The 13,384-nt window shown below is 45.6% G+C and overlaps 1 protein-coding gene across 3 annotated transcripts in view; it reads left to right on the top strand.

Annotated features, from left to right (window-relative positions):
• The window catches only part of ACSL1 (acyl-CoA synthetase long chain family member 1), a 57,109-nt gene that overhangs the window by 23,043 nt on the left and 20,682 nt on the right, over positions 1-13,384 (top strand). For all 3 annotated transcript variants that reach the window (XM_048509114.1, XM_048509115.1, XM_048509116.1), the window contains exons 3-5: positions 7,151-7,265; positions 7,520-7,584; positions 8,251-8,352. In XM_048509114.1, coding sequence (XP_048365071.1) covers positions 7,151-7,265; positions 7,520-7,584; positions 8,251-8,352 — 282 coding nt within the window. The remainder of the gene's footprint in view (positions 1-7,150; positions 7,266-7,519; positions 7,585-8,250; positions 8,353-13,384) is intronic.

Here is a 13,384-nt window from a genome sequence, read left to right on the forward strand (position 1 = left end):
GCTGCCTGGTCCACAGCCCCGCCTCCCTTGTTATGGCTGGGGGGAGTACGATCCTGCTGTCCCTGCCCCCACCACTGTTGGGTGGGGGTTGGCTGGTCGGCATTGGGCCTGAAGGCCAGTAAAGTCCCTGAAACTGCGACTTGCAGCCTGCCCAAACTCCACCCACTCTCACCAGTCGCTGAACTTCCCTGCCACGCTTCATCGACCTCCAGGGTTGGGCTTGTCATTCTGACCCAGTGCTGCCATCCTCTGTCATTGGAGTATGTGTGGGTGAGAGTGGGGTACATGGGGTAACTATTGGACTGAGCGGTGGCTAAGGAGAAGTGCTCCACAAGTCTGGGGTAGTGGCTGTGCCTGCCCCTGGCCATTCTCCCAATTTGGCGTCTTCTGCAAATTTAATGAACAGTGCCTCCATCCCCTCATCCGGATCATTTTCAAAATATTTTAAAATGCCAGGCCCAGAACTGAGCCCTGTGATACTTCACTAGATGCCTTCCTCCACAGGAAGGCGCAGTTCTCCAACCAGTTTCCAATCCACCTAACTATGGGCAATTTTTCCACTGGTGATTAATCCTGGGATAGTCACCCGAAATATCCAGGTTCCCTCACGATCTTACCACTGCCGAACCGTGGAACACAGATCAGTCCCCTTTCTGGCGCGCTCCCCCTCCCCTCTTTTCATGGGATTTTCTTGGACCTGCTTGTATATGCACCTTTTTGGAAAAAAAACAACACTCTAATGGGAGCTAATAGGAGATGGGGGCTACACATTTGAGGGTCCATAACTTTGGCCCCCATGAACCAAACTTCACCAAACCTGGGTGGTATCATCAGGAAGGTCTCCTAAAGATACTCTGAAATTTTGGTGCTGCTAGCTTAACAATTGCACCCTTGACAGCAGGCCACCCCCCACCCCCTGGGGTGCAGGCCTAGACGTCTTCACTAGAAACATTCTGCAGTGAGGATGTTGGAACCTGGATGAAAAGGTGCCGATTCTTTTGAAACTTGGTTGTACCTAGATTAAATTTTCAGTGGGAATTCGGCTTATAATAGAGTCCTGTCTGCATTCCTCCAGTTTACCCATCAGAATATCTTGGGGAACATTTTCAGACACTCCGCTGAAATCCAGGTAAATAACGTTGATGACATTCCCACAATCCAGTAAGCGCGTCTCTTGATCAAAGAAGGAAACAAGGTTGCTCTGGTGGGACTTGTTCCATGCTGATTTCCATAGATCACCAAATTGTCCTTCAGATGCTTGTAGGATGATCCCTTTAAAATCTGCTCCAGTATCTTCCCTAGGACAGAGGTCAATCTGACTGTAGTTTCCTGGATCATCCCTCTTCCTTTTTAAAAACTGGGATAACATTTGCCCTCCAGTTGTGATGCATCTCCTGTCCTCCAAGAAGATGAGGGGCAAAAGGCTCTGCAAATTCTCTGGAAAGTTCTTTGAACACTCTCAGATGCATACCATTTTAATCAGGGAATTTGTACTCGTCCAGTGCAGCCAAGTGTCTTAACAGCCTCTCTGTCCATGTCAGCCAGCAGCCCAGATGCCGTGCCTCGCCTACTACCATCCCTAGATGAGCCTGTTCTCTAGGGAAGAAGCTAAGGTGAAATAGGCATTGACCCTTTCTGCTTTCAATCTGCCCTCTGTCAGAGTTTCTCCATTTTCACCCAACAGTGGGTCTATCACCTCTTTTACATTGCATTGGCTCTTCACACATCCGAGGAAGCTTTTTTTGTAGCAAGCCCCCCTGACTAGCTTCAATACCCTCTTACAGGGCTCTCAGGTCTTATCCCCAGGCTAAGAGCCGCATGCCAGGTGCCCTTTGGCTCTCATCTTTCCACTTTCTTCAAAGGTTTGTGCCTCTGATATAGAGGAGCATTAGACTTTAAAGGCTCAACATCTTATGGTCCTAAGTGAGTTGGGAAGTAGGAAATATGACTCCTGAAGTCAAGATCTATAAACTTGGTCAGTAGGACTCTCACTGAAAGCAAGTTTCCTGCTGGGTTCAGAGACTGTAGGATAAGTCGTGTCAGCATAAATGTCCAGGGTCAGCTCTCCCAGCCTCCTTTGATGTCCCCACCCTGCCACTGAACCCACCCTCACCTGGCAAAGGGACCAGGCCCTGAATGGCAATCCTGGCATGCTGAATGATGGGCTGGCTAAGGGCCCTTCCGTTGATAAGCTCACTGGCCCTAGCAGCCCCAAGTGCTGAGGCAGGGCTGGACCCATCACAGCTGATGTTCCTGGGAACACCGAGCTGAATAGAAAAGAAAGTCAGCAGTTAGCTGGCTGGTCAGCACAGATGAGGGGGCAAATGAAGCCAAATGGGAAGGTGCAGGGAGAGAGTGGGAGCAGAAAGGGGAAGAAGAACAACACCATCCTGTTATCTCGCCAGGATGCTCCCTGACCCATTCTCCTGCACTGCTGCGCCCAGTATGTTGACTTTTGAGAACTTTAATAATAAAACAAGGGCTTAACTTTTGATTTCATGGCAAAACATGGTTTTGTCTCACTTTTGGGGAAAGTTCTAAGCCTTGATATTCAGCCAAGTGATTTCTGCATGTAAAAGGAGCACCAAGCAACAATTATTTCAATTGCACATGCACACCCCTGCCTTTACCTTTAAGGAGCATATCATGTAGCTGCCTAATCAGAATGGCTGTAGTTAAATGCAAACTAATGAGTGTTCATTGTTTACAGTAATGTCATTAGGTGTATCAGAACGCGAACTAAAATAGGTCGGGAATTAATTTAAATCTGCACTGCACAGCAGAAAGCAAGTTGCTGCTGAATTACTAAAAGTACAGGGTGGGACTATGTGTGCTAGGCACTTTTTTTTTAAGCAGGCAAGATGTTCCTGAACAGTAGAAAAAGGTCTTAGCTGTTCTCTACATAAATCCCTTTCTGGAAATAAGTTAATGGTTTTGGAGCAATGACGATGACGACAAATTCTATGTGGTGCTATGTCAGTAGTACTAATGTTGGGTTACTAAGATTTGAAAATTCTTTGGGTTCAAAGATTGATCAAAATAAGTCTGTGGTAACTTGTATGCAGCTGGGTGGGATGGGAGGCTGATATAAGCCCATGAATTCACTCTGAACAGCAGCACTCGCTAATCCTAACCCACCTACCTCATGTTCAAGATCTTTTTAGAGACCCATGCCTTCATCAGATGAGTTTATCATTAATTTTCATGTACCAGTGACATAGTGTTACAGTACTGCAGTTGCTGTAACAAAACTTTCCCTATTCTGTTGACACTGAATTTAGTCAACAGTATAACACAATATTCCAGTAACTTTCACAGTTTCATTTAGACAGAGCTGGTACAGCAGCCAAAAACAGAAACTGGGAAATCCCCAATTCGATCTTGCCCATGCCATGAATTTTCAGACAGCCTGTAGAAATCCTGCTTTCTGACTCTTGGCTCCTATCTGCAATCTGAGAGGATATTGTGAATCTCCTTTTGTCAGAGGTTTCCAATAACATACAAAGTGCCTCAGATCCTAACTACACACTTGTCATCCATGGGAACTTCAAGTGAGGCACCATCTGCAAGATACCTCCTGAGAACTCAGTACTCAAGTATGGAAGGCCCACAATCCAGGTCAGGACTGCAGTTCATAGGAAGCCCATGTCCATTTTTTCCTGAAGAGGTGCCCTATTGGAGACTGCCCGTGTGCTGTTGAGTTCCACATGCTTCTGCCAGTGGGGCAAATAATGCCTCCAGAGCAGAAAAACAGGATGGGGAGAAGGTAGATGCCCTGTCCCCCCCATGCTCTGGATCTGAATTGGGGCCCTGCTGAGCTGAGACCGTAAGGAACTTGCAAGTGATGTCTCTGACTAAAAATCTTCATGTAGGGTCAAGAGTGGCATCCTTACTTGAGGCATCATAGTAATGCCTGTTGTTACAAGAGGCTTGTGTGATTAAAGCTCTAGCCTCTGCCCAGCTAGTGTGAAGTTTGGCTCTGTAAAAAAGGCTTTGAAAATAAAACATAATAAAAACAAAACCTATTAGTTAAATAAAGCCTATTAATTAAAGCTATTAATTAAATTCCAGTATTTCTGATCCAACTGCACTATAAAAACATAGACCACTGAGCAGTTTGTAACAGTTTCAGACTAAAAGCACAGCACAGTAGCATTAAAAGTCCTCCTAAATAAAAGCATGAGAGAACAGGAACATTTTTCCTGGTGCCTAAAAATAGTGTAGGCCAGGGCACTGAGAACATGGCTTGTGAGGGAGGCAGTCCCTCAAATGCATGAGTTAGGGCTTTAAAAGTATGCACTTTGAATTTTGTCTGGGAAGAAATGGGTAGCCAGTGCAGATCTTCGCCTACTACAATAATACAGTCCTGCAGCCTGCTTGACAGTTGCCATTTGGACAAGCTGAAATTTCCAGGCTGTTTTCAAAAACAGTACCATGTACAGCACTTTACAGTAGTCCAACCTGAATGTAATCCGAGAATAGATCACTGTGGCCAGATCACACTTTTTGAGGAATGACTATAGCTGGGCTATTACCCAAAGCTGATAAAAAGCACTGTGTGCCACCAAGAAGATGTGGTCTTCCAACTTTAGACCAGGATCCAGCAGTATCCCCAATCTATGAACCTGTTCCTTGAGGGGGAGGCAATCCCTTCCAGAAAGACTGACTGCTCAATCCTTGAATAGCTTCATCGTTGACCAAGAGTACTTCATTCGTGTGTGGACTAATGAGCTTCGATCTATTGACCTTCATCCATTTCACTATTGTCTCCAGGCACCTGTTCAGGACTTCTGTAGACCCACCTGACTAACTGTGGATGACAAACAGCTGGGTGTCTTTTGTAGATTGGTGACACTTCACTTCCAGCCATTTCGTGTAGATGTTAAACAGCTGGGGGGAGATGGAGTGCCCATGAAAAAAACAGATCTAGCCAAAAAACCAGATCCATGTGATGGTCATCTCCAGACTAGACTACTGTAACTTGCTGTATGCTGGTCTACCCTTGAGACTGATCCAGAAGTTAAAGCTGGTTCTACACATGGTAGCCAGGCTCTTCACTGGATCTTCAGTGAGAAAGCGTATTACTCCCATCTTGCACCAGCTGCACTGGTTGCCAGTCGAATTCCGGTTCATGTTCAAGGTGTTCATTTTGACTTTCGAGGCCTTGAGCAGCCTGGGACCTTTCTGTCTTCAGGATCATATTTCCCCATACTGTCCATATATATTTCATCCCTCCAATGAAAATCTGCTGGCAGTCCATGGCCCTAAGGACATCAGGTTGGCCTCAGCCAGAGCCATGGCTGTTTTTCGGCGCTGTCTCCAGCTTGGTGGAACACTCTGTCTACTGATACCAGGGCCTGCAGGATCTAACTCAATTCCGCAGGGTCTGCAAGACAGAGAAATTCCATTGTATCATTCCCGGACCGAAACAACCTTAATTAAAAGCATTTTTGTCTGAGTGTTACGTTAAAAACTCAAAAATTCTAGAGCAGGGGTGTCCAACTCTGGCGCTTCAGATGTTCATGGACTACAATTCCCATCAATTGGCCATGTCAGCAGGGTCTGATGGAGATTGTAATCCATGAACATCTGAAGCGCCAGAGCTGGACACCCCTGTTCTAGAGGGGAAAAAGTGCAAAGTGCAGAATACGTCTGATTGTATCAACAGTGTTTTCCTTTGCCATGCTATCTCCAGTAAGTGCTTCTTTGTTCTTTTCTTTCATCCCTCGGTACTTTCAGTTTGTTCAATATTTTCTGGAAACTTTTGTTGTCTATTTATAATGAGCCTTTACGGGAACGTTAGATTACTAGAATATATCTAGGAGTAGTTGAACTTGTTCTTGTGCGTAGTTTAATTGGGAGAACAGTGCACAAATATACCCAGGCTGTTCTTCTGGTTCTTTGGTTTGTCTGGAAATGGTAGCCATGTGCGTTTAGCCCTATTTTAAATAGTCTGTTCAAACACAGTAGGCATAAGCCTGTGATTAGCCCCTTTTGGCATGAAAGAAGACAGCTTTGTGCAGTCACAAAGAGGTGGCACACATGTTTAAGTGGTCTGCCTGGCTAGTAGCAGTGCAACCTATGAAGGGGGAAATTCAGTCCAGGGGTCTCCAACCTTTGTGAGCCTGCGGCACATTTGGAATTTTGACACAGCATGATAGGCACAGCAACAAAATGGCTGCCAGAGGAGGCGAAGCCAGCCACAAAGTGATCGCCACACCTTAACTTCAGTAACACAGTATCGATCCTTGTGCTGCGATGGCAACGGCTGCCAAAGTAACATTTTTTAAAAAATCTGCATGGGCGATCTGAAACCTAGCTGAGCAAAAGCCCTACCTGGCTTCTTTCCCTTCCTAAAAACATTTGGAGGCTCCAAAGAAGGTGTTGGTAGATGTCATATGGTGCCCACAAGGCATCACATTGAGGGCCCCTGTTTTAGTCTTATGATATGAAGACCCGACATGAGATGCATTGACTCCGTCAAGGAAGCTGCAGCCATTTTGCAGAACCTGAACCAGGACATTTTGGAGATCATCGTTACTCCATTGGGAAAAAGCGACTTGAGGGCACTTCGCATGGAGTAATGTGAACATGCTTGAATATTGCTTTAGTTGTAGCTCTGTCAAAAACTGTTCAGTTGCAAAGCTTAACACTTTATAAGCATTTATTTAACCACTGTGACAAACACGGAAAGGTGACTGTTTTCCACTCTGGTTTTAGTAGTAGCTGGAAAAGTCACGGTTTGCACTGACTGATGAAACTATCAAGCCTGTCATGATTAATCTAATGCAATAGCCAGAGTCAAGTTGGCATGATAGAATATTAACATACATTATGTTGAGGAATGACTCAGTGCCTTTCAAAGAGTCTGGCATTTTTTGTTACTGTTCATATCTCCCTCAAATGCAGCTTAGCTGTTATTGAGCATGAACATGTAGACATTTCATTCATTGTGCAATAGCAGAATGAGGACAGATAGTGATGATCATGTATTGATGACCAATTTCCACCAAGGTGCTTCTTTCGTTAGGTGTTAGTCCATGTCTGGTAACTGGTTGCACCAGCCTAATTGCCTAACTTCTGTATGCTGCCTGACATCAAAAGGAATAGTGCAGAAATTCTCTCTGAAGAACCCCCTTTTTTCTGACAGAATGGTGAACATGCCCGGAGGTCCTCATTACTTGACCATGACGAACCAATGGTGTGCTACTATGATGACGTGAGAACAGCCTATGATATTTTCCAAAGAGGATTACATGCGTCAAGTGAGTACTGTCACTTGGGGGGGGGGGGATTGATTTTGGTGGGAGGAACCTGTGGGTGAAGGGGAGGAGCACTGAATTGGATATGTTCTTGTCTTTCCTCTGCATTTCCTTTGATACTTGGGAACAAAGAAGAATTGTTGAGGGGAGCAGAATATAACCCTTGCTTTGCATGCCTAAAGCTGAACCACCTGGTGATAGGCTAGCATCTCTTCCATATCCTGTCCCCCTAAAATTATTTCACCTTTATACTTTAGACAATGGTCCCTGTTTGGGTGTAAGAAAACCAAATCAGCCATATGAATGGATCTCATACAAGGAGGTAAGTGGCTACAAAATTTCATGCATCTGTTTGTTCCCTAATGACTGTAGCCATTAAATTTATTCAAGCAACATTAGTGGGGATGGAAAGCTTTGACAAATGCAGTTGTTATGGTGGATAGCTGTAAGATGCTGGAATTGTATGCCTGTTTTCTAGGTACGAGACTGGACAAAATTAGGTTCTGCTGAAGTTGTACTCAGAATGCATTCGTCACTCAGAACCTATCTGAACCTAATTAAAATTGGGGTGTAAATTAAAGATTCTTCAAACAGGCTGTATTTTTAGGCTGCTTTTATGATACCACTCTGCTCTTTCTGTAATGTGTCCCATTCCATTAAGCAAAACCTCCTACTTTGCCTAGTGTGGTATAGAAAGCACATTCTCAAGTGAACATACTGTCATTGATTCAGCAGTGGATATATCAGGATATATCAGGCATGACTCTCATGTAGACATTTGGTTCCTTCAAACCAGAATTCACCCTATTCACATGTAACAATACAGTCTCGTTTAAGGTCTGTCTTTGTCTTGAATTCTGAAATGGTTGAAAAGCCTAGCGAAATAGGATATAGTAGAAATGTGAAAACCAGAAATACCTGCACAGAGATCTATAACGAAGATACCATATTTTACATAGCCGTCATGGTGTTTTGGTTTTTGCCCCAGGCTGCAGACAGAGCAGAATGTGTTGGCTCAGCACTTCTCAACAGAGGCTTCAAACCATCACCTGATCAATTCATAGGAATCTTTTCACAGAACCGGCCTGAGGTAAACAAGAACTAAGAGCGTTACATGACTTGACCTTTAAGTTATACATATGTGTGTGTTCCCTAAACTATTTCACTTGGCATGGCTTCGTGGATGGGTTTTGGTTATAGCAGATGTCTGTTCCCCTGGTTGCACTAGATATGGAATTCAGGGCAGAGGGGTTTGCCCTGAATCATATCACCTGGGGTTTCTTACTCACAGTGTGGTGCTAGCTATAGCTGAACTCCAGTCTGGGTTGAGGTTGAGTATATTTATGGTAATTCCTTGTGGCTGGCATTGGCCTAGAGAACAGCGTAGTTTCCTCTTCTGGAATGCAGATTCATAGGGAATAAGAAATGTATGTAATAGCTCTGTCAAAATTCTTTGCAGTCGTATGTGGAAATCCAGTTGCTTTGTGTTGTGTTCTGTGTTGTTAGCATTGTGCAAAATGAAGGTTACATGCCAGTCTAGTAATTTTGAGCCCTGCCATCTGTTGCTTCTGTTGTTGATTGATATTATTGTATTATTGTTATGGCTGTTTTTACTGTTTATTGTTTGCAGCAGTGAGCCCTGCGGAGGAGGACAAGGGCAATTTGTTTAGTTATCACCATTTCATCTAAAGGCTTCACCTTTAGACTGTGGACATTTACGCACTTGTGTTCTGCCTCGCAGCGAGCTTACCTTTACTTCACCATAGACTTTCATTCTTGCATTGTTTAGCCTCTCCTAAAGCCACCGCACTGCAGATCAGAGAAGCTACACAGTTTTCAAATGTTGGCGCAACGTGACATTTTCTCGAACAGTGATGGCGAACCTTTTCGAGACTGAGTGCCCAAACTGCAACCCAAAACCCACTTATTTATTGCAAAGTGTCAATGCGGCAATTTAACCTGAATAACCCCCTTGAGCAGGGGCCAGCCTGCTATAGCCTCCAGCAAGTCCCACATGCGCCGCTCTGTGCCTCTCTAGCATCTCTTCCACCTTTGCCCCACCCCTGGGCAGCAATCACCTGGAGCACAGGCCCCAAGCCCGTCAGCCAAGTCCTCCCTGCTTGCTGAGGTGCACACACATCAAGTCCAGCAGCCCAGGCCAGCCTAGATGTGGAAAGGGGAAATCACCCCCAACCCCCACATTTAGGCTGGCCTGGGCCGCTGGACTTGATGTGTGTGCACCTCAGCAAGCAGGGAGGACTCGGCTGGCGGGCCTGGTGCCTGTGCTCCAAATGACGAACTCTGTGCGCGCGTGCCCACAGAGAGGGCTCTGAGTGCCACCTCTGGCACCCGTGCCATAGGTTCACCACCACGGTTCTAGAAGCTTCCCTTTTCCCATGAAGCTAATTCCATGAAGCTATTCCCATGAGGCTAATCAATTAGAAAGCATAACTCTTTTTCCAGGTTTTGCAGCTTGTCAGAGGAGGCAAGTAGGAAGGGACAAGCAGGCAAATTCTGATGGGCAGAAGGAAGCCTCACAGCAGGAAACTCCTTCTTAAGTGGGGAGCCGCAGGAAAAACCCCAAAGTGACGCATCCAGCCACACCACAGAAGTACATGCACAAAAGGCTTGTGTATCTATAAGCAGGATCTATTTCAGTGACCGAAGGCAAAACTCTTACAAGGCATTTTCCGTAACTTGTTAATACAAATCTAACACTGAAAATTGGGATGCGTTAGTAAGGCCAAACACCAGATACCACTTAATGTGCATTTGGCCTCTGGGAGTTCTTCAGTAGTCTGGCGCTCTTGTCCCTGTGCACTGCTTCTGTGAAAATACTGTGACAGTAGCATGCATGCACGTCTTTTCCTATAGATGTCCCTCTTCAGAAGATGCCTATGTATTTACACATGTTTGAAAAATTAGCAGTGAGCGGTTTCTTCTAAAAGTGTTTATTCTTCTTGTCACGTGAGCAATGGAAGCCTGCCTTCGGCAATCAAGGTTTCAATGGAAGGTTGCTCCTCAAGAGGCCATTTCTTCTAACGCATAGCTCCTGGAAACTAATCCCGACCCGAAGATGAGTTTAGATTAGACTAAACTTGCATAGGGTTGCACTGTAAAAGCTAATAAACCAGAGGCTTGCAGTTAAGATATAGAAAGTTTCCTGTAGTGAAAAACACTTGTCCAGGGAGAACTGTACTTGCATTTTCCTTGAATGTTGCTTCTTAGTTCAGTAGACTTCTGCTTTTCAAAGGGGGCATTGATTGGCCCAGTAATACAGTGGAATATAGTGAAGAGAATTAGGAGATCAGGAAGTCTGGCATATAAAGTGAAAGTTATAGCCTAGTATCTAACCTTAATACTGCCTGTTTCTCACTCACTTGCTTAGACCAGACCTGGGCTTGGATTGGAGCATCTTACCTTTCCAATGTCTCCAATGTTTGATTCTTAAACTCGCAGCAGAAAATTGCTGTTGGCAAAAAACGATCTGGAGATTATATTTTCATTATGTATGTCTGTTGGTTGGTTGTTAGATTTATATCCCACTCTTCCCAGTAGGGTTCAGGGTGGCAAACATTAGAATAAAACCACACAAATAACAATACAATATAAAATTGGTACCAATGCAGCAGTACCATTTAAAAAGCACAATAAACAAGAAAAGGAAATAGATGGCAATAAAACCATAACCAGACACTCATGGGAGGCAACGATGTTCCAATCAGGCTGGCTGGCACAAGATGAAAGCCTGGCAGAAGAACTCAGTCTTGCAGGCCCTGCGGAACTCACAAATGTCCCATAGGACCCTAAGCTGGGAGCTCATTCCACCAGGTAGGGGCCAAGGCTGAAAAGGCCCTGGCCCTAGTGGCGGCCAGTTGAACCTGTCTCGGGCCAGGGACATCCAGTAAGCCCCCCCCCCCCCAAGAACAGTGGGGTCTAGAGGGGCAATACTGGGAGAGGCAGTCTCATAGGTATGCAGGTCCAAGACCACTCACGGCCTTAAATGTCAGAACAAGCACCTTGAACCTGATCCGGAACTCGATCGGCAGCCAGTGGAGCTTATGCAAGACCAAAGTGATCCGGTCACCGTTATGCGCTCCTGAAAAGAGCCTGGGTGCCGCGTTCTGAACGCGTTTCAGTTTCCATATGATCTAAAATGCCTTGGTTATAAAGGCTTGTATTGATGGCCTTTAGTCCAATTTGACTACAGTATGGGAGAAGGCATTAGACATGACTAAGGTGGTAATGCCGTTTCTAGTGGCAGTATCATGCCAAGATTTCCCTTTGTCTACCAGTGGTAGTACTATGTCCTACATTTAGCATCCATATACATACAGGGAGAAGTCAAAGCACTTTTGGCAGCATCTCTTTCTGTCATGTCTAGTTCGACCCATGATTCTATCTGCAGTAGCAACTGAGAGATCAGAAGAAGATTTGGTTTTCATATCCTGCTTTTTCTCTACCATAAGGAGTCTCAAAGTGGCTTACAATTGCCTTCCCTTCCCCCTCCCACAACATGCACCTGGTGTGCTAGGTGGGGTTAGGAGAGTCTGAGGGAACTGTGACTAGCCCAAGGTCACCCAGCTGGCTTCATGTGCAGAAGGAGAATCAAGCCCAGTTCGTCAGATTAGAATCTGTCACTCTTAACCACTACACCACGCTGGCCCCAGGAACCAAGATATGGCAATGTGCTTCCACTCACTTTCATTTCTCTTGCACAAATTATCCCAGTGTGGTACATCTGATTTAAATTACTGAACCTAAGAGGTTCTTAATGGAAACGTTCATCAGCAGAACGAACAACCTTTTAAGAAAGCATTTAAGAGAGAAAATAATTCTTCCTTTCCTTCCTTCATTCACACCGTTTACCCAAATGCAGAATTCAGCATGTGGCCTTAGTAAAGGCTGACTGTTTCCTGATTATTGGAGCCAGTGAATCAATAAGCCCATAGCTTGCTTTGCTCCATTCTTTTATAAAGCTGTGCGTTTACCTAGCTGTTGGGCAGTTTTATAGCAGCAGCAGAATGCAGTCTTCCCCGTCATCTTATTTTTCTGTCAGAAGTGGAACGTGTGACCTTTTTACTCTGAGGAGGAGATTATGTTTTTGCTGGTTATGCTTTCACAATAGCCTCTGAAAAGGCACCCAAGCACTGACCGCTCACCAACGCTCTGTCCAAAGTGTTGCCTTTACATATTGTGGTTTAATCTGTGCCTGTTAATCCTTTCTTTGTCCTCAGTCTCTCTCTGCCTGGGTTGTCTCTTGTGATGACAATGCTATCCGTGCCCATTTTCCCTCTGCTATCTGCTAAGGAAAGGGAGGAATCTATTGTAGGCAGGGTGAGCCCTGACCTGGGTTGCCCAGGTTAGCCTCATCTCATCAGATCTTGGAAGTGAAGCAGGGAGAGTCAGCCCTGATTATACTTGAATGGGAGAACACCAAGGAAGACCAGGGTTGCTGTGAAGAGGCAGGCAATGCCAGACCACCTCCAGTGCCATAGGAAAGGAGAATGAGGGCTGGTGGCCCCCCATGCCCTGCTTCCCCAAAACATGCCTCACTTACATTTTTTAAAGCTAAAAGAGCAGCCTGCTTCAGGCTGTGGAGGCTGCTGCAGCCCGCTGTGGCAGCCTGAGGGGAGCGGGGAGCGATTCTCTGCCCCGCCCCCCGGTGCCTGTGCCTGTGCCTGGGGCATTTGCCCCCCCCCCTCCTGCCTTGTGGTAGCTCCGCCTATGACCACCTCTGAACATCTTTTACCTTGAAAACCCTATCGGATTGCCAGAGGTTGGCTGCAGCAGGCCAGGACTTTCCACCACCATCACCTGTCAGGCTGAAGCTACACTGCACTCTACTGGCAGGAATTAGTTTCCAATGGTAAGAAGAGTTGAGAGTACCTGTCTTGCTTTGCTGTGTGCCTTTTGCTCTTGCAAATGGTGGGGCATCCATTCCAAGACTGGACAGTAGGTTGACTGGTGACAGTGCAGGCCATCAAGAGCACACTATACAGTAGATGCCACATCTCCTCTGTTCATTAGTCTGAACCCTAGATTCAAGTAGCCTAACTTATCAGTGTATTTTGCCTCAGATCGTGGTGTTGGTGGAAACACTGCTTTTTGAGGGTCATGTT

This window comes from Sphaerodactylus townsendi, linkage group LG10 (genome assembly GCF_021028975.2).
Source record: "Sphaerodactylus townsendi isolate TG3544 linkage group LG10, MPM_Stown_v2.3, whole genome shotgun sequence".
Classification (NCBI taxonomy): Eukaryota; Metazoa; Chordata; class Lepidosauria; order Squamata; family Sphaerodactylidae; genus Sphaerodactylus; species Sphaerodactylus townsendi.